This window comes from Rattus norvegicus, chromosome 2 (assembly GCF_036323735.1).
Source record: "Rattus norvegicus strain BN/NHsdMcwi chromosome 2, GRCr8, whole genome shotgun sequence".
NCBI classification, from domain to species: domain Eukaryota; kingdom Metazoa; phylum Chordata; class Mammalia; order Rodentia; family Muridae; genus Rattus; species Rattus norvegicus.
In genome coordinates, this window is record NC_086020.1 from 145624933 (window position 1) to 145645720 (window position 20788).

The following is a 20788-nucleotide window of genomic DNA, read 5'->3' on the forward strand; positions in this document are numbered from 1 at the left end:
GGAACTGATCAGCAGTGGCCATTTCTAGGGTCACAAAGGTGCATTCTTTTGTTTGTGAAATACCTAGTGTGTGTGTTTTGTTCCATTAATGAATTATCTTTCCAAAATGTGGGTTCCATGGATTGAACTCTGCATGGTCATGGTTGGTCTTTACTCACTGAGCTATCTTCCTGGCCCTCACATACCACATTCTTTTAAAATGAGAGCTTCAAAGGGCTTCCTTTGGTAAGTATGTTACTTTCTCCCAGTAATGCTGGTATTTGTTGGAAAACATATTCCCTTTGGAAGGGCCTGTCTGTATGCTGCTCCCTGGGGCTGTGTGAAAGTACCATCTCAAAGCTGCAGGGCTTAGGGCCAAGCGTTTGTCCACCTGTTGCTGTTTTTGGTCACTTGGGAAATTATTTGCACTCACTGTGAAATCCTTGCCTTCTCCTTATTATGAAGTACATGACAATACCCTTTTCATAAAGTTAGGGATAAAAGAACATCCAGCACATGCTTACAATGATGCCTGTCATTGGAGATGTCATGCAAGCTTGCTAAGTCAACTAAGAAGAACACAGGAATACAGGGCTTATTAGTTCATGAAGGCCAGGAAGGAGGAACTAAAAACAAACAACCAAACAAACAAAAAAACAAATAAAAAACATGTAAAGAAAAATCTCAGAATTTAGGGGCCTGCCAAGTGGGAATAATTTAAAATTCGAATTATAATATGCACTAAGAAAATAGAGTCAAAAATAACAAAAATCAAAATGGCTATGATATTATAGGTAACTATATTATCACAGTCCTTATAATAGCAATATAATCCAGCCTTATTTGAGAGATGAGAATCAAAATGCAGAAATTAAGTACCTTCCCAAAATAGTGTTACTAGAGACCCCACCAAAACCCCACCACTGGCCCTAGAGCCTGCCTTGTCCCAACCCCAGCACACCCCCGAGATAGCAACAGGATGAGTCTGGAGTGGTTTACCCCATTCTGGAGTCCTTATGGCAAGAGTCAATGATTGATACAGGAAAAAGAAGCTGGCAGACTTGTAGTTCTGTGTGGTACAAACTTGGGTTTAAGGTTAGAAATGTAAATTGTCAGATGGGGGAAACCGGTCTGTGATGGAAGTTGTCTTCTCCTGCTTCCTTTCCTAGTCTTCTCAGGACTCCGGAGCCCGATCAAGGCTAAGAGCATAAGGACTTCTGTCGATGTAGTTAATATATATCCTGTAATCATATTGGGAAGTTGTCTTCTCCTGCTTCCTTTCCTAGTCTTCTCAGGACTCCGGAGCCCGATCAAGGCTAAGAGCATAAGGACTTCTGTCGATGTAGTTAATATATATCCTGTAATCATATTGGGAAGTTGTCTTCTCCTGCTTCCTTTCCTAGTCTTCTCAGGACTCCGGAGCCCGATCAAGGCTAAGAGCATAAGGACTTCTGTCGATGTAGTTAATATATATCCTGTAATCATATTGGGAAGTTGATGTGGTTTCTTTCATTTTCATTAAGGATGTAAGCTGAAGTGGGAACTCATGTATTCCTAGGAGAGATCTCTCATTTACTCTGAAATACACTGAGGTACTTTCCTTAGATTCTGTGAACATGTTTTAAACTTTCCAGTTAGCATAACCAAAGGTGAGGAGTTAAACACATTATGCAGTTTCCAAGCAGCGATGTCCTGAATTATTGGGAAGTGGAAATCAGTATTAGAAAAATCTCTTCAGGGATCAGCAGTTAAGAGTACTGGCTGCTTACTCTTCCAGAGGTCCTGAGTTCAGTTCCCAGCAACCACATGGTGGCTTACAACCATCTGTAATGAGATCTGATGCCCTCTTCTGGGGTGTGTGAAGACAGCTACAGTGTAACCCACATAAATTAAATAAATTAATCTTTTTTTTAAAGAAAAAAAAAAGAGAAAAATCTCTTTGGTTAAATAGAAACAGGTAATAAACCCACAACAATACTTGAAATGCTTAATATTTAGTTACAAGGATTTTGCCATAAAAGAAAACTTATGTTTAAAAATTAAATACATAGGAGATGACTTAGTAGGTAAAGCACTTGCCACACAATCATGGAAGAATGAACTTAGATCTCCAGAACCCATATAAAGCTAGACACAGTAGTGTGTATATATGATTCTGTCATTTCTATAGCAGGACCGGAGATGCAGAAACAGAATTCCCTAGAAGCTTGCAGACCAGTTAGTCTGGTATACACGGCAGTGAAAAGGAGACTCTATCTCAAACCAATGGAAGATGATGTTTGACACCTGAGGTTGTCCTTTGATACCTATATGTGTGCTATGGTGTACACAGGCCCACGCTCACATGAGGACATATGTGTGTGCATACACACACACACACACACACACAAATACATATACACACACATACACACACACACACACACACACACACACAACTATTTGAAAACTCTAAATACCAGTGCATAGATAGCAAGAAGTTATCTACATTTATACTAGTGTAAGTATTTATGTTTGTTAAATAAGCATAAATTGGGTTTTGTTTTAGCCTATGTTAGTACATAATAATAAGGACAACTTTCCCCTTATTTTAGTTAACTTTCCGAGCTGTCACTGCTGAACGTTTGAACTCTGGTACTCTCGAATGTTTGTTTTAACATATTTGTAAGAATGGCTGGATCAAGAGTTATGTCAAAATCCTATATGATATTTTCAAAAAGGTTTCTTCAAAGAGTCAACTTGAAAATTATAGGTAAAAACACACTGTGCCATGTAAGAATAGGCTTATACTATTAGGACATATGTCCCTTTTATTTTCGTATTGCCCACTTACTCTCCTTCTGGAAATCACCACCTGATGTTCTTCACAGCCTGCTAAACCCATGCATCTCTTGGTGCTTGCGGTTGGTCGTGTGTCCACATCTTCAGTTCTCACTGGCGACCCTAATCCCACCGTGGCTGTTGCTCACACACTGAAATAGCTGCCGGTGTGGTGAGGGGCGTCCGTCTCTGGGGCTTTATTTCTGTTGTAAAGTAGTAATTCAAGGGTTGGCAGGTTTTTATCTTTTTTAAAGGGCTTTTGTTTTAAGTGATTCCTGCTGAACGGTCTTCCTTACCTGAGCCCAGCTCTATCGCTGTGGCAACGGAAGTCTTAGGTATTCAGTCTGCACAGTGTGGGCTGTGTTGTTGGTAAGCCTCACTGTAGACACTGGGAAAATTTCCCCCAAAGTTGGAGAAATTGCATTTTTTTAAATGAAATCATTTATTTACGTTACATCCTAACCCTGGTTTTCCCTTCCTCCTCCCCTCCCTATCACCCCGTGTCCCAATCCATTCCTCCCTTTCCCTTCAGAAAAGGGAAGCCCTTCATGGACAGCAGCCAGCCCTGACTTATCCAGTTACAGTAAGAGTACGTGCATCTCTTCCTGTTGATGCTGGATGAGGCAGCTTCATAGGAAGGAAGGGTTAGAAGGTAGCAGCCGTTAGAGAGACAGCCCCTGCACTTGCTGGTAGGAGTCCCACTTGAAGACCAGGCTGCATGGCCGTAATATATATATATATATATATATATATATATATATATATATATATATATATCTCACCTAGTTCAGTCCCATGCAGGCTCCATGGTTGCCAGTTCAGTCTCTGTGAGCCCCTGGGGGCCCAAGTTAGTTGATTCTGTAGCTTTTCTTGTAGTATCTGTGAACCCTCTGGTTACTACAGTCTTTCACCTCCTCTTCCGCAGGGTTCTGCAAGCTCTGCCTAACATATGGCTGTGAATCTCTACATCTGTTGCTGGGTAAAGCTCCTCTGATGATGATCATGCTAGGTCCCTGTCTGCAAGTACAGCAGAATGTCATTAGCAGTGTCAGGGGTGGGCCCCCTCTCACGACACGGGTCTCAAGCTGGACCAGTCATTGTTTGGCCACTCCCTCAGTTTCTCTTCCATCCCCAGCACATCTTGTAGATAGGACAAATTGTAGGACAAAGGTTTTGTGTCTGGGTTGCTGTCCTCATTCCTTCATTGGAAATCTTGCCTGGTTACAGGAGATGGCCAGGTCAGGCTCCATATCCCCCATTGCTAGGAGTCTTAGCTAGGGTCCTGGGCCTTTCCATCGCCCTAGGTTTCTAGCTCAGGTCCCCCATCCACCCATGAAGGTCTATTCTATTTCCTCTTCTCTGAGATTCACGGGTTCCCCTGGGCTCTCCTTGTTAGTTTCTTTATGTGTGGATTGTAGCGTGGTTATCCTGTACTTTATGACTAATATCCACTCATACATGAGTACACACCATGTTTGTCTTTCAGGGTCTGGGTCACCTCACTCAGGATGATCTCTTCTAGTTCCATCCATCTGCCTGCAGAGTTCGTGATGTCATTGTTTTTAAATTTTCTTTACCCGTTCTCCAGTTGAGGGATGTCTAGGTAGTTTCCTGGCTATCACAGGTACAGCTGCTGTGGACGTAGCTGTGAAGTGACCTTCTGGAATGGTGGAGTCTACTTTGGGTGTACGCCCAGGTGTGATAGAGCTGGGTAAGTCAAGGCCCAATTTTCTGAGAAACCAGTTTCCAAAGTATCTGAACAAGTTTGCACTCCCACTGGCCATGGAAGAGTGTTCCATTGCTCCCTTGCTCCACATGCTCGCCAGCACGAGCTGTTACGTGAATTTTCGACCTTAGCCACTTTGGCAGATGGAATCTCAGGGCCATTCTCGTTTGCATCTCCCTGATGGCTACGGATGCATCTCAGCCACGAGAGGGTCCTCTGTGGAGAATTCTCTGGTTAGGTCTGTGCCCCATCTTTTAATTGGATTATTTGGTTTGTTGATGTGACCTTGGAATTTTCATTTCCTATAAATTCCACATGACACAGAATTCATTCTTAAAAATATAGAAAGCATTTTCAGACCCTAGGAGTTATAAGCCAGTGTTGAACCGGGAGCTCTAAGCAGTAGCTGTGGTTCAGCAAGGCCTGCTTCAGATGTTTGCTGTGAGAAATCTCTGAGAAAAACTGCTAACTGCTAGCACCCTCAGTCCCGGTAAGCCACAGAGCTGAGGGACAATAGTACATTTTATGACCTCATGCTTTTATCTGCTCATGTATACCAAGTTTGGTTTTCCTTAAAATAATTGTTTGGAAATGTGAGATGTGTTATTTTTTTATATGTCAAAGTATTAACAGTTGGAGATGGTGGCATGCTCTGTGTAGAGTAGACATTTGATAGTACCAACAGTTTTTTAGACTGTCAGCTTTGGGGAATTTTGAGACAGGGTCTTTCTGTGTAGCCCTGGCTATCTTGGAACTCACTCTGTAGACCAGGTTGGCCTTGAAGTCACAAAGATCTGCCTGCCTCTCCCTTGTGAGTGCTGGGAGTAAAGGCATTTACCACCACTGCTCTGCTAATTTCATGTTGTGTATATATAACTATCACACACAGGTAGTTCTTAATAAAGTGTAATAACCCTATCAGCATTACATTGTCTGTCTCTTGTAGAAAACCATCACAGTAAATGGGTGTAACCACAAAAGGAGGGGAGTCTGTACCCCAACAGCAGTCTCACACTGAATTCATGGGATCTTGACAAGGAGCTTTTATACACCCACCTCCCGTTCTATACCTGGGCAGTTTGAGGGATGCTCATGTCTATCTCCTATGCAGAGTAAAGATTGGTGGCAATAATTGATTACTAAATTCTCTTCTGTTGCCCACACTCTGGTATTCTTACAAAATGAGAAAAGTATGTGTCTAGTCGTAGAGGGAAGTACCATGGCAGATCTGGCAGTAGCCGGGTGCTCTGCACTCTGCATCACAGGATAGACAGACCCCTTTCCTATTGCAGTGTCAGTGATGGGACCTGGGTCCCATGCAGTGTTATCGGTAAGAGCTGTCTCTTGGATCTGTGTCCCTAGCCTGCACATTCCCATGTTTGACAGTCTGCATGCATCTCCGACATCTTGTTCTCTCTGTGGCAGAGCAGCCTAGGAAGTGCGGCCACCTTGGAATAGATGCCACGCTAAGGGTTACATCAATTACTTGTGCTGGATTTGGAAAACACATTATTGAAGTTCAGCCAACTTGCCTCTACTATAATCTACCCTTTTCATTTCTTGTGCATGACGTTTAGATGCTAGTATTTAGGCCATCTTCTGTTGGAAAATACCTTCTAAGGAGCATTAATAATTCAAAGTAATGATTTGAACTCCCACACATTGGACATTTTGCTTATATTAAAGCTATCAAGTATGACCCCAGTTTGGTCTTACTGCTTATATACATAAACTGAAGTTTCACACCATACCCAATAAATATACATCAGTTCTGCATTGATAGCTAATCAAAATAAAATAAAAGTACCACCTATGAAACATGAGTTCTGACTATGCGCTTCGCTCCTTTATTGTCCCCATGAGGACTTATGCACATGACGTGACTTTGCTGAAGAAACTGCGAAATAATATAAAGTTGTACTGGCCACCGCTCTTATATATATCTCATATATAGTTACTGTTTAACAGAGGAGAGGAAGGTTGCACCATTGGATCTAGTAGTTTTGAGTGAAATTTCAACAAAATGATATAGAATGAATGCCTTTTAATATTATACACATGATTATGAACAGGTAATCTCAAGTATTCAATCACTTTCATATTGGTAGACGTGATACGTGATTTGGTAATTATAGTTACTTATGTTTTCTTACTACGAAGTGTTCTTTTCAGTCAAGCAGCAAGCATTTCCAAAGCTAGTTAGCAGATGAGTACCAACAATGGCACTGTACCCAGTAAACTCAAGACTCTTAGTAAAATGATTTCTCTAGTGTTAAGGAAGTAGTCATTTTTTTAAAAAAATATTAGAACGTTATGAAAGTTTACTCTCGTTAAGTTAATGATTTTATTCTTGTGTCCATTCTTCATGGTAAGACACACCTTTTAAACATCTACCATCAGAATGTGAGTTTATAATAATTCAGGCCTTATCCAGTGGATTTCATTTGATCTAAGTCTTTCGTCTTGTCATTGTCCTTGTTATGAATGGGAAGTTGGTAATTGCTGTGCTTGATGTATCAGATCAAACATAGTTTCTCATTTATTACAGAAATAATATTGCGATTGGTAATGTATTTTAAAATGACAGTGGATATTACGTTTCATGTTGCTAATTTTGTAGAAACCAGGTAAATCATTAATTTTTTTTTTGTGGTTTTGCCTGCAGTATAGCAATGGGATACAGTTTATTTTACTATACACATGCAGGTGAGGATTTTATCCATCTATCTATTTTATATAATATATATATATATTACAAAAATAGATAAAAATTATTTCCTTGGTTTATTGCTTATTTAAAGAGTCATAACTCGGCTTCTTTTTAGAGACTGTTAATATATTTATGTGGTGATTTCCTTGGAGGAGTCTGGACACTAAAGACTGAAGCAACCCTCCCGTCCTCCCCCCCTGTAACATTCTACATTGGGGTCTCCTCGCTTGGGTCCCCACCTTCCTGTCCTTTCTTCTTATTTGCCCCGGATGTTGAGCACCTCAGCATGCTCATCAAGGAATTTCTGAAAGACTTGCAAAGAAAGAAATAGATGAATGGATCAAGGCAGGCGTTCAAGGACGTCAGCCACAGGGTGCTCTCCTTCACGTAGAACAGAGTGTTCTCGGCATTGCAGTCAAAGACGGCCCGTGTCTGGCTCAGGGTGTAGGGAATCCGTGCAAAGTGGAAGGGAACGAAGCAAATGAAGAACACAGCAATGATGATGAAAACCTTGATGTTCACCCTTTTCTTGGGAGCTTTGGCTGAACCCCTCGTTCTGACGTAGGACCTATAGAGCTCTTTTGTAATGAGGCTGTAACAAACAATAACAATTAAAAAATTAATCCAGAAAATGACTTGGCAGATGTAATTGACTATCTCGTGCCAGACCAGACCAAACTCCGACTTCAAGAAAGAACATTTCGTTATGTCCTTATCTTTTGGCCTCCTGTTGGTGAGAATCATGTTAGGCAGTGACAGCAGGAACATGAAGGCCCAGATGGCAACAGAAAGAATCTTCGCACCCAAGAGATTGCTGGGGCTGGAAGTTTTAAATGGTCTGGTGGTCTTCAGGTATCGGTCAATGGTTATCAATCCGAGGAACGAGATACTGATGTACATTGTGAAGTAAAACGTGACTGAAGTGACTTGGCACACCAGGGTTCTCAGGTGCCCAGCTCCCAGTTTGGCATCACTGAGAATTTTGAAAGGAAAAGTTAGGATCATAAGAAGATCAGAGATGACCGTGTTCTTAAGAAAAATGATGAAGTTGGATTTACTGCGGATCTGGAAGAAAATCCTCATCGCCAAGCTGTTCGTGATGAGCCCAGCAAAAAACAGGACAGTGTAGAGCAATGGGAAGAGAACCTGGGTGATCTTGTAGTCTCTGCTGCACAGGGTGCTGGTCCCAGGAATGGAGGTGGTGTTGGCTGAGGTGGCGTTGGCACCAGGCACCTCCATGGTCCTGTCACAGAGAGAGGGAGGGTGAATTACATTTAGTCACAGGTCATTTCTTTGGTTCTACATAAATTTTAGAAGTACAGCCTTGCTTAAGGCTTGAGTTTTCTTCCCCGTGGCAGTTAGTAGGCATGGATACACAGCTGTATCCCTGAGTATCATCCATACAAGTATTCCATGTCTAGCAACATGAGATGAGGTGAAGTGCGTTGGGAGATGCCACGGGAGCCTTGCACTTGTTTTGGTTGACGGTTGAATTTCGCAGCACTGTCATCTTGGTGTCAGCCCTCCTGTTATGTGTGCTGTGACAGGTGCCCTAGAGATGTTTTGGCTATTTCCCCTGTGCGTTCTTTCGGATGCTAAGTAGCCGTGTGTGTCTGTTTACAGTTGCCTTTCCTTCTCCGCCCACATTCCTGCTTTCCCTCTTTAGCATCACTGGTGCGTTCAATCGAGAAGGGATTAATTCAAGTTAGAATTATCAATGGAAAAGTTCAAAGAAATTGGTATGAAATCACTGTTGGGAAATGTATTCATATAGTAGGTAGTAGATTGTAGAAATAATAATCCAAATAATTTCCCTGTGTATTGGGAAATATTTCTACCCGTGTTTAGCCATGCAGTAAATATTAGCCTCAAGGAGACTCGTGATTTAGAGTACTTGTAGCCCATGCATTTGTCATTTTCGACTCGTTCATTACATTTGAAGTGTGTACATGTCTTTCGGATATCATTCGGTGTGAATCCTAAATAGTAATGATGAGGATGATGATGCAGGCAGCCGCTTTGGCGCCTGTGATCATTACTTGACGTTGCTCCAAACAGCCAGAGCCTCATTCCCAGCACACTTAATGGTGGCTAAAATAAAATAGCAGAGACTGGTCCTTGTCTGATTGCCTAGGTTATCACACAACAGGCAACTTAAGGAATAGGGGCAGTTGACTTGACTGTCTTGTATCTAACTTGAAATTTAAGATGAAATTTAAAACTTTTCAAATTCCCATCAAATAAATAAAATGATTTTTCCCAAAGCGGGATTCCTTATATTTAAATATACAGCTTGAAAATCCTACAAAAGTCTCATGGAAGATTTAACATGATACATGAAGATAGCACATGTTCCCTTCTAGTGCCAATGGAAGCCTTTAGTTTCTGAAAATGACACAGTTAAGAATACCACCAGAAGTATGAGCTCAGCTCTCAGCCCCTCACTCGATACCTCAGAGCGACTGAGTTCCCCACTGAGTTCAGCACTCTTTGCAATAGCCAGTTCCTTTTCTTTACTCATTCCTGGATCGTTCTGACCATTCTATCTTAGGAACGCACACTGTGTACGTAGGTAAATCATGCAACAACTTTCTCGATGTTGGGAATTTTCATTCCTGTTGTCTATATTTAATTCTCATTTTAGAGTCAAAGCATCAACATTTTTCCATGCTTAACATATTTTAATTGAAGTCACCACTGAGACTTGTATCTTAGTTTAATTAATTTAGTGTCACTCCAAAGATCTGCTTCTGGTTTTATTGATTCCTATATAAGGCTTTCAATTTCAAGAACAAACTTGGGAAATTATATACATATGCACACATACATATATATATATATATACACATATATATGTATATATAATTATATTTAATTAATTATATCTATAATTATTTCAAAATATAAGTATATTTCTGTCAAATGCTAATATAATATTACCTGGTTATTCTGTTGACTCGGAAGGAAATGAGTGTCTCCGGTAATACTAGTTAGTAGAACTTGCAGACTGGCATCTGGTGCTTTCCTCTCAGTGACTTGGTTTCGTTGCCAAAGCCCTCTGTGGTAGAGAATCTGCTGAGTTTTCAGTAATACAATGTTGAGTGTTCTAGAGAGAGAGAGAGGGAGAGGGGAAGAAAGCACACCTTCCATGCAGGCTTGGAGCAGTGCAGACTCTGTCTGTGTAGAGAGGAAGAAGGCACCCCCCCCCAGTAGATTACCTTCCATGAATATTCAGAGCCCTGCAGACTCCGAGTCTGTCTCTTTTTCGGACTTCTCCTTTTATTTCATGGAAAATAGTGAGGCAAAGGTGGTCGAGAAGTCGTCTTTTAAAAAAGCAACTTAAGATACTGTGGGGTTTTTTCTAAAACTTAGAATAGAATCATTAAGGCGGAGGGGTTTTGTTTGTTTGTTTGGTTGGTTTTGACTATTTTCCATGTAAATAAATGATAAATCCAAGTTGGGAGGAAGTCTTCTAAATGTGTTCCCAGAGACGATTGCAGGCCGCTCTCCCAGATGGCTGTTCACCCGAAAGCGTACTATGCACCAAGTGGACGATGTGTCACTGACTAACCAGTAATTCTATTATCTCAGAGTCTGTGCTCCCTTGGGGAGGGGAGCCTTCTGCTTCTCGTTTTATCCTAGTTCATAATGTCATTATTTGCAATCTGGGTTTGATTATCATCTTTGTGGGTAAAACAGCATCATCCCATTATAAATTATTAGATTTCCAAATGACATTAGGAAAGAAAGCAGTTGCATCCATTGCCAGCTGATTGCATGAAACAGCCTTCATGGTTTTCGTGAACAGAACTTAAATAATGGACAGTGTTTCTTTAGGATTGAGTTTGTGGGTAAAGGTAATATCGACCTAAATCACCTTGGTATTGCTATTATATGCAGTCTTTAACTTTTAAATGAAAATGACAAGAGATATACTTGGGGTGAAATTGTAGGATACATTTGTTGCTTGGGGTGAAATTGTAGGATACATTTGTCGCTGCCTTATATTTGTATAAATATTTCTGGCCCTGTGTTTGGAGAAAAAGCACATGCCTTTTGCAAGAGTACAATATTTCCAACTGAAATGACTGAAAGCAATAGACCACCTGAGTAGGTGCTTCTGCTAGGAACAGAGATTCCATTTATTTTGAGTTTTGTGTGCAGACTTGTTAAATCAACTTAATGGTGTGTTACAGCAGCTCAGTATCACTTGAACATTTGTTTAAAATGTATATCTAGGGGCTTCTGACTAGTTTCTGTGAACCAGAAACTGCCTTCCTTCCATGTGATGCCCAGGTACAATAAAGAGTGGTAACCACTGAATTAAATGGACATTGGACTTTCATTGTCGCTAAAATATGAAGGCGAGCTATTGACCTCATTCCCTTTAGCAACATTCAGTTACATTCTGGCTATAATATTTCCATCACCTAGAAAGAAGTATTGGTTTGATTTTAAACTTTCTAGAAAGTTTATATGGTTGTTTTACCTTTGAATATAAACAAAGCCAGTTAAACTTATTTGTTGGTTTGGGTATCTGAAATACTCTTTTAGAAATAATTTACTTTTATTTCATGTGCATTGGTGTTTTCCCTGCATGGATGTTGTGTGAAGGGGTCAGATGCTCTACAACTGGAGTTCTGATATTTCTGAGCTGGGTGCTGGGAATTGAACCCGGGTCCTCCGGAACAGCAGCCAAGGGTTCTTGACTGCTGAGCCAACACTCCAGCCCCTGAAATATTTTTAAAAGGAGCTTTTGGCTTCAACATAATAATTGACAACATTTGATTTCTTACACTGCAATGAAATAGCCTGCTTTTATTATATTAGTCATACTTATTTTATCATCAGTGTTTGAATGAAGGAAATTTAGTAGAAAAGCCAGAGTAATTGGAGGCCCTATCCGAAGCTACATTGTCTAGTCCAGAGCCACCCAGGTCTCTGAGACCATCCCCATGCCATCTCTGTAGTCTCTTTCCCCTTCAGGGCCCAGGACTGACGACTGAATGACACATGAAGTGGCTGCACTCCATTTTGATCAAATAAACACTATAATTGCCTTTATACAAAATTCTAAATTCTGTGAAATTTATATTTCAGATATCTCTGTTGAAACAAGTCTGAAGGGAAATTTATAGATTACTTTCAGTGAATCAGTCTCCCACATTAAAAGAAAATCAATTCAAGATTTCTAAGACTTTCTTACTGAGAATATGCATATATTTTTCAAATTCCTGAAACATTCTCAGTAGGTTTTTGAAGAATAAAAAGAAAGAACTTTGACCGAAGCCAGATTCATCTTTTCTGAGAATTGAAGTGACAACCACAAACACCTCTCTCTGAACTTCTCACGTTTTCTCATTGGGGGACAATTGCCAGTTTTCCCCTTGACCACCATGAAAGCGACTAAAATCTTTAGCTGGAAAGCGTCTCATCCTAAACCTCCGTGTTATCATATAGCATAGTTAGTTGGGCACACCATCCTCCACCTATCAGTAGGCATCATCATCACATGTGATTTTTAATTATATTATTGAATATAATATAATAATATTGATTATTTTCTAACCAAGATAATTTGGAAAATTGAGCAGAAATTTTATTTCAAATGGTTAATTATTTTACCAAATCCATTGAAGATAAATAATACCTTTGTTCATCTGAAACGTATTGAACTCTTCTATCATTACTCTAAGCCCAAAAGCCCATTCCTTGGAGTGCACGTGGTCCTTGTAGATCTAGGCTTCAGCAGGAGAATGAGGATGCAATTAGACATTTGATCGTCATTTTTATCATTTTTATATCAATGATTTTTTTATGGAGGACATTTTATTGGTGTAGCTTAGCTGTATTGGTCATAGTAATTTAAATTATATGAACAATAGCTTTCAAAAATAAGCCATCTTGGACACTGGGAATATTTAGGAAGAAGAAGGCTGTGTCTTGTAATTTAAATATCTGCCAACATTTCCTTTGCTTGAAAGAAGAGAAGTACTGTATCATAGCTCCATGCTACCAGAGAACAGATATTCCTTCAAAAATATGTTATCTGTTTTCTTGATTTATGAAAAAGGGTATTACCATTTAAGGGCTGATACCAAAAAAAAAAAAAAAAAAGAAATTGACAGTTTTTTTTGTCCTGGTGACATAGGCTTTCACCTTGTGTATGCTCGTACACCTTTCCAGCACAAGGCTAACTATAAAACATTTGTCTGAGTTATTTCTTGAACAAAATAATGTGGTAATAGTGAGATCCAGCAGAAAGAGGTCATGTTCCAAGGCACGCTTTTAATAATTTGTTTTAATAATTTCTATTTGAAGATGTGAGTCTTGCCTTTTTGTTCATTCATTCATGTATATAATGTATACATTATTCATGTAGTACAAGAAATTGGACGCAGATCCTACCGGATGCTTGACAAATGCTCTAACGCCACCCTTTACTCTCTGTCTCTAAGTCTTCATTCTTATGGGTTGGATCTCACTGCTTTGCTGACAGAGAGGTAGGTCACTGTGCTCCATTTACCTCTACTTGGCCCCTACTGGAGTTGGTTGATGGTCCCTATTGCTGTCTCTCCCAGCCTCATTTCTAGGCCTTGCACGGGTGGAGCAGCTTAGTAAGGGAAGAAGCACACTTAAGCATCATTTAATGACTTGCTCATACTCTTTACTACCTCCGCTACCGACCTACTATCCTTATAGGAGTGGAGGGTTTGCACTTCTCTCAGACCTCGGTGGTCTCTTCCTGCCTCACTTCGGACCTATATTAGCTCCACATCACACCAAATACATATTAACTATACCTTTTCATGTTTTCTTCTCCAACTTTTTCAAAGTGGCTCAATGGAACCCAGAGAGATGCATGTTCACTCAGTGGACCCTGATGTCTGACCCTTCTCTCCTCCAAGTGCCTCTGAAATTCTACTTTCTGTTCCTCATCCCTACAACTAAGAATTAGTTCACCACAAAGACATGAACTTTCTTCCTGCCCCTCACTTCTTCAGCCTTCTTAGGACTTGAGCAGAGCCTAGTTGTTTGCTACAAAACAATGATTTTGTCTTCTTCCCTTCTGTCTTTTGTCCATGTGTTAGTTCCTTAGTCTCCTGGCTCGCTTTGTGGTGGGTGTGCTTACCAACTTGGTGCTTACACAAGAGAATAAGAGGGGGCTCAGGAACACAGCCATTTATGCCTGCCACTCCTTCCCCAATAACCTAGGAAATCGATGGATTATGTCTGATGAATGCTCCAAACTTTTCTTCCTCTTCCTAGTCCCCATGTGCTGTAGCTACTGATGGGGTCATAACAGTGTACCTGCAGACAGATGTCGGCCATTGAAATCATGCATTTTCGATGGCAAGAAGGGTATGAGCAAGCATATGGGAGATGTCGATCAATGCAAAACAATGTGGACTCTGGATGCATGCGAAAGAGCGAGAGTCTAGAATTTGAGGAGTGACATGCTATACGTATACTGTACTCTTGGGCACTGAGTGTTTTGTTATGTCTGTTTATTCTCACAAATCCTTAACTGGAAGGTGGCAACACAACTGTTTTCAGAAGAGGAATCTGAGACTAGGAACTAGGCTTATTACCCAGGATTATGGAGTTGTTGAGTACCATGAGTAGGATCAATTCCAAAGCTCTTTCTATCCTAAGCATGGTACACGATGGCACTGGGGCTGTCTTGAGTTGTTATTGGTACTTGGATCTTTTATCTCTCACCATCCCTGTTTGGATCTCTGTAGGTCTCTGTAGACACTTGCACATTAAGAATTAGCAGAGGGGCATAGAAAGATAAGTCAACAGGATATGCAAATATGTGTGTGTGTGTGTGTGTGTGTGTGTGTGTGTGTGTGTGTGTGTGTGTGTGTGTGTTTCAGTACTGTATAAAAAAAATAAAAGGAGCATAACTGAATTTCAGCCTGAGGGCACATGTGTACTCAAGGGGGGCAGGGTACTGACAGAATTGGAGAGTGAGCATGGTTCTTACTCAGCTGCAGAAGCGTGGAACTTGTTACTGTGTGCACAGAACACACAGAGTTGTCACTGCGGCTTCCCCTCTTTTGAAGGGTTAGTTTGACTGTTGCAGCCATCACTAATGATGAACACAAGCAATCCATTTCCTCTGGCAGGAGTTCTTTAGGATAAAAGGTGATGCCTTTTAGTGTTTTACACAAAGAGTGGCAAAGCGGGGGAGGAGGGCCACACTGAAAGGTCCAATTGGAAAATAAGTAACTCTGCTTAAAATACAGAAAGCAAAAGATGTCCGGGAGAAGTTACCATTGAAAGGTTTGAGCCAGTCATGAGTGAGGGTCTGCCTTGGCTACTTACATTTGGCTAAAGGTAAATTGAGCTCTGTGTCGGATTCCTGTTTATTACTCAGGTCATTTATTTTCTCACAAGGGAAAATGTATTTCTTGAATTCCCAGTGATTATTAGAGGAGGCAGGGGTCTAAAACGTAGCGCGAACATCTCTGATTCTGAATTCCTAGCCCACTTAACTCACGCCTAGTGGTCTCAACACTTTGTTTTTTGTCATCTGGAAATAAATACTAATATATCTTACACAGTCATGTTGAAGTAAGTGTCCTGCATTTTTCTTCTGAAGGTGCTTGAAGGTCCTAGCAAGATTTTTTTTCTCTAAATATGAAACATACATTATATCTAAGATGCAATATATCTAAGACGGAGCTCACCAAGGAAATGACATTTTTCCTTAAGGACATAGTATCATCCTCTTACACCGTATTCAAATTTAGATGACAACAACAACAACAAAAATCTTCCAACAGCTAGAACTTACTCTGTAGGGTACGCCCACATCAAGTGCTTCAGGTCGGCTGGCACCAACTACTATTTTACTTTAGCATGTTCCAAACTGGAAAAACGGGCGGTGCCGCTGGTGGAGCTGAGCCGCAGAGCAGGTAGACACCACCCCGGCAAGCAGGCATGGAGAGGCTGTGACTTAGCGTGTGTCAGGAGTATAAAACGTGCCCCCAGCCCTGCAAACTGGCTTCAGAGGCTATTGCTGTTTTTCAGGATGAATCTTCAAGTCATGAATGTAACCAGCGCACAATCCTTCTCTACGGAGTCGGGAAAGAGCGTGACGAAGCCAGGCATCAGCTGAAGAAGATTACCAAAGATATCCTCAAAATCCTGAACAAGAAGAGCACCACAGAATCAGGGGGTAAGGAGCCTCGGTGCCCTGGCTCCCATTGTGTTTGCCTGTGCTCCCCGTTCTCGCAGGCCTTATCAGAGTGCTCCCTGTCACTGTCCCCAGCGTTTCCTCTCTTGAGTGACTGTCACACGGAAATATGAATAGGCACATTCCCGTCCTAAGGCCTTGCATTCATTAATAGCACCGTTTCTATTAACTGGCCACCTTCTGTAGGGAGATGCAGGTAAGATTTGTACTTTGTGATCTGTGGGCCAGGTTCTCTATGGCCATCTTTCCCTGTTCTTTTCGAATAGTTTTTTTTTTTTTTTTTCCCCACCAGAGCTTGGTTCTTGCATTATGTCATCGCGTTGCATAATTTGAGTCCTATAATTATCTACTTCATACTTAATTACTCCTTCTAAGGTTTACGTCATTTCATAGTCATGGTTTAAAACATGGCATCATTTCTACTGTAGCACCACCGCTGCTCTCTCCCTCCCTAACGTGTCAGTCATACAAAGGAGGAAAGGGTTGCGTTTCCCCCTGTACACAGCTGGCTTTCCTACTTGAGTAGGAACCCCTAGGAACCTTTCCTTTTTTTTTTTTTTTTTTTTCTTTTCAATGACTTCAACAGGATACATTCCTAGGGCTTGCTTGTGTAAACTAGATTTTTCCTAAAAGTGGAAACAATTGAAATTTTTTCTGCCATCATCATGCACAGCATGCACGGCAGTAGGGGCTGCCAGGTTGTGTTTCAGCCTGTTTTTCTGGAACTCCAGTGTCTTCCAGATGGGCTTTTGAGAACACAGTGAGGAAGTTGCCCTCATGTGATCTCTATCCCTGGCTCCCTCCCTTTGCCTGTTTAGGACCTTCAGATACACCAGCCAGCGCCACAAGAAACAACCCAAGGCCCAGAAAGGGAAACGAAACTGTCTTTTGTTGGCTTCTTCTTGTTGAGCTAGAAAAAGAAACTGCTCTGTCTAAGAAAACTCTCGTTGTGCTGTTTTGCTCTGCCCAGAGAAAACAGGAAATGAGTTGGGATAGAAGATTGACGATGGAAGGCTCACCAGTAGCTAGCCAAGGGCATTGGAAGCGGCTTTCGGCAGAGTTGAAATGGGTGGGAGGTGCTGATGCCTATAAGAGGCACGGTCACACTTAATTTATCTAAATTAGTGTAGAGAGCCTTTGCAGATTTCTGAAATTTATGGTGGAGAAAGACCAAAGGAAGTTGGAAGGGGAATGAAGCAGTCTTGCTGTCAGGCTTCTTTCCTTCCTTCCTTCCCTCCTTCCTTCCTCCCTTCCAGTTTTACTTAAATGCCAGACTAGTCTGTTCTTTGTGCCAACCACTTAAGTAGACATTCTTCCATATGGACTACAAAAGAGATATTCACTGTTCAGGGTTTCAAAGTATCAGTCACATAAACACCACTTCAAACTGTTATCTTCCTCTGTTTAATTTCAGCTACAGCGCTCAGCCACTTGGTAAACAGTCTTCATTTTAAGTTATTATTTAAGACTTTGTTTATATACAAGAAGTTAGCCAACTGTACTTGAGGCCAAAGGAAATTTGTGTACACACACACACACACACACACACACCCCTCTACTCAGCAATCTGAAGATTGGAAAGGGAAAAAAGAAAACAATCCCTTAGACTAGCATATATTTTGTTATTGGGAAAACAAAAATTAGATTTTTGAAGAACATTTGAGGACACTTAAGGAACTAGCCAGGCTTCCCCCTGGGGATTCGTAACAGGAAGACTGCTGTTAATGTTTTGTGTCTTTCACATTGGGTCTTCTATTTTCCAGGCAGGTTGGAATTTGAGGGATTGCCCTGAACGTCTCTTCCTCCTGCTTCTGCCTTCCATATGCTAGGATTATGAGCTCACACCACCACGCCCCTTTGTGTGCTGCTACAGGTTGAACTCAGGCCTATGCTGGGCAGTCTGCTGACTGAGCTACCTCTGACCCCCTAACTTAAAGCTTAAACAATCTTTCTAGTTAAACGGCCAAATTTCATGACAATTTTACCATAACATTATCTAAAAAGCCAGCACTTTCAAAATTCAAAGGCTTAAAATCTTAATGTAAAAAATTAAGTATTGAAAGAGCAATGATGCAGTTCAGGAAAACAAGAAAATAGGCAGGAAAATATATTAAGGCGTATTGTTATTTGTGCAGGAGGCATGGAACTCTTTCATTTCCAACTGCTACAAAATACCAGTATTTTTCTTTCAAGATTACAAGACTCAGTTATACCTTTTCAGTTGAGCCTTTTATGACTTTCCATGGAACAGTAATGGAACCTGTTTGCACAGATGAGCAAAGAAAAATGCATTTGGGAATTCTGAGCTAGGCCCACTTCCTCAAGTCTTCTGTGTTTGTTTTGATCCCAAGGGAGACTAAATTAATGATCACTGCACATAAGGCAATAGGTCCGATCCCTTCGGTTTTGGAGCAGTGATGCTAGGGAATTGAAAACTAAATCAGAACTTGGATATCTCAAATATGCTTATGATAAGACCAGCGCGAGAGATGGCCTCATCCCATGTTTAACTTGTGCTCATGAGACTAGATACTGGAAAGAGAAGGTGGTCTAATTAATTTGCCAGCCCTTATTGGTATCATCATTGGTCGAATTGGACAGAAGTGAGCTTTTGTCACGTGTGTTACCAGCACTTTTCTAATGTATGTGAGCATGGATGGTGGGTGTGAGGGTCAGAAAGCAAACTCAAGCGTCATTCTTCTGGTGTCCTCCACTGTGTTGTTTGCATCTTGAAACATGGCCTTTTATTGGCTCATAACTCAGTGAGGCTGTGTGAGCTGTCCCGTGTGTGCCTCCCCTGGTCTGTGACTGCAGGCAGGTATCATCACTTCCAGCGTGTTTTTAACATGGGTTCTGGAATCTGCACTCAGAGCCTCACGCTTGCAGGGCAAGCCGTTTGCTCACTGTGCTGCCCCAATGCCAGCTCATCTTACTGTTGTCTATTCTGGTATCACCATCCATTGCAGCAAGCTGAAACGTGACAATCCACTTTGGCTTTGTATCTGACTTACTGTTCAAAGGAAATTCCCCTTTTGATGTGGAGAAGCTTGGAATCTTGCTGACTTCATATGCCTTCATCAGTGAAATTAGAAACATTTGTTTTCTAAACTAACAATTCCCACATGAGGCTGAGTCGCGGCCCTCCCTCTAACCAGATAGCACACAGTGCTTTGGAAGTCCTGTAACCCTACCATTACTTCTTATTTCTAAATTTGTCTTTGTATGTGCATTGATGCAATCTTGTTTCTAGAGACTTTAATTTTGCTCTTAGTTGTTAAGAAAGCCGGAGGTCCCCAAATAAGCAAAATTGTAAATAAATAGGCTTATATTTAACTGATTTATAAAAATACAGAGGTGAGTCTAAAAGTCAGTGAAATGCCTCAGAAGGCACCACTTACCACCAAGCCTCATCACCTGAATTTGATTTCTGGAGGAGAGAAACTCCCTCAAAGTTTTCTTTGGCTTCCCCAATAATTCATATTTTTAAAAAGCCTATAACATGTCCTGTTTAGTCATAGTGGGGCTTGGTGTTCCCCACCCCACCATGGCAGTTCATTACTGTATGTTTAAAGTCACTTAATGATAAACGCTTATAAAGACACTTTATGATAGCCAGAGTCAATTCATTATTTGCAAGAATCGATAAATAACGGCATATATTCACATATCGGAATAATGCATGTGAGAATTATTAACATTTAGTGCAGATTAAAATTACCTAAGCAACGAGCCAGTCTTAAAACATAATGCAGAGTTGAAAGTTTCCACCCACGCAAGATGGAAGCTCTCCAAACCTTTGTCCCCTCGGGGAGGGAGAGGAGATTAGAGTCGGGTAGGTGGGCTTTGGAGCTATTATTTCATGGTTTGGATTTCATTCTGTTTGTGAACATGCATAGGGTATATGTTGCTTTCGTCTATGCCATACTTCAGTAAAAGTACTCATAAAAAGCCGGGACCCGGAGGTAACTCAGTTACCTTCCAGGATCCATATAAAAATACCTGGGCGTGATGGAGCATGGCTGTAATACTAGTGCTGTGGAGGCATGGGTACGGGCTCGCCCCGGAGGCGTGGCGCTGCGGAGGTGTGGCTATAGACATGTTGTGTAGGCGTGGTTACAGGCACGAGCGGAGGTGTGGGTAGAGGCACTCGGCAGCGGTGTGGATACAGGCACAAGGCGGAGGTGGGAGGCGTGTCGCTGCTGTGGAGGCGTGGGTAAAGGCAGACCCCTTGTGTTCCTTAGCCAGCCAGACTAGCTTTATTGTTGCAGTTTGGCCAGCCAGAGACTCTGTCTTAGAGTACAATTTGAAAAGGTAAACTCCAATGGTGATATCACCTGAAGGAAGACAC

At 41.3% G+C, this 20788-nt stretch overlaps 2 protein-coding genes across 16 annotated transcripts in view; one reads left to right on the forward strand and one right to left on the reverse strand.

The window, feature by feature from the left end:
• The window catches only part of Med12l (mediator complex subunit 12L), a 323000-nt gene that overhangs the window by 221615 nt on the left and 80597 nt on the right, over window positions 1-20788 (forward strand). For 9 of the 11 annotated variants that reach the window (XR_005500979.2, XM_039103686.1, XM_039103693.1 and 6 more), the window contains one exon: window positions 16275-16422. Coding sequence is in view for 8 of the 11 variants with exons in the window: in XM_039103686.1 (XP_038959614.1) it covers window positions 16275-16422 (148 nt within the window). In the remaining 3 variants the exon portion in view is untranslated. Of the gene's footprint in view, window positions 1-16274; window positions 16423-18571; window positions 20752-20788 lie in introns of those variants that run through there. The other 2 variants (XM_039103696.2, XM_063282897.1) reach the window with 2 other exon arrangements.
• The window catches only part of P2ry12 (purinergic receptor P2Y12), a 41708-nt gene continuing 27474 nt past the window's right edge, over window positions 6555-20788 (reverse strand). Inside the window, exons 2-4 of one of the 5 annotated variants that reach the window (XM_063282498.1) lie at window positions 16039-16358; window positions 10176-10341; window positions 6555-8478 (exon numbers count right to left, since the gene is read on the reverse strand). In XM_063282498.1, the coding sequence (XP_063138568.1) occupies window positions 7443-8474 (1032 nt within the window). In that variant the 5' untranslated portion in view covers window positions 8475-8478; window positions 10176-10341; window positions 16039-16358 and the 3' untranslated portion in view covers window positions 6555-7442. 5 annotated transcript variants of the gene reach the window in all.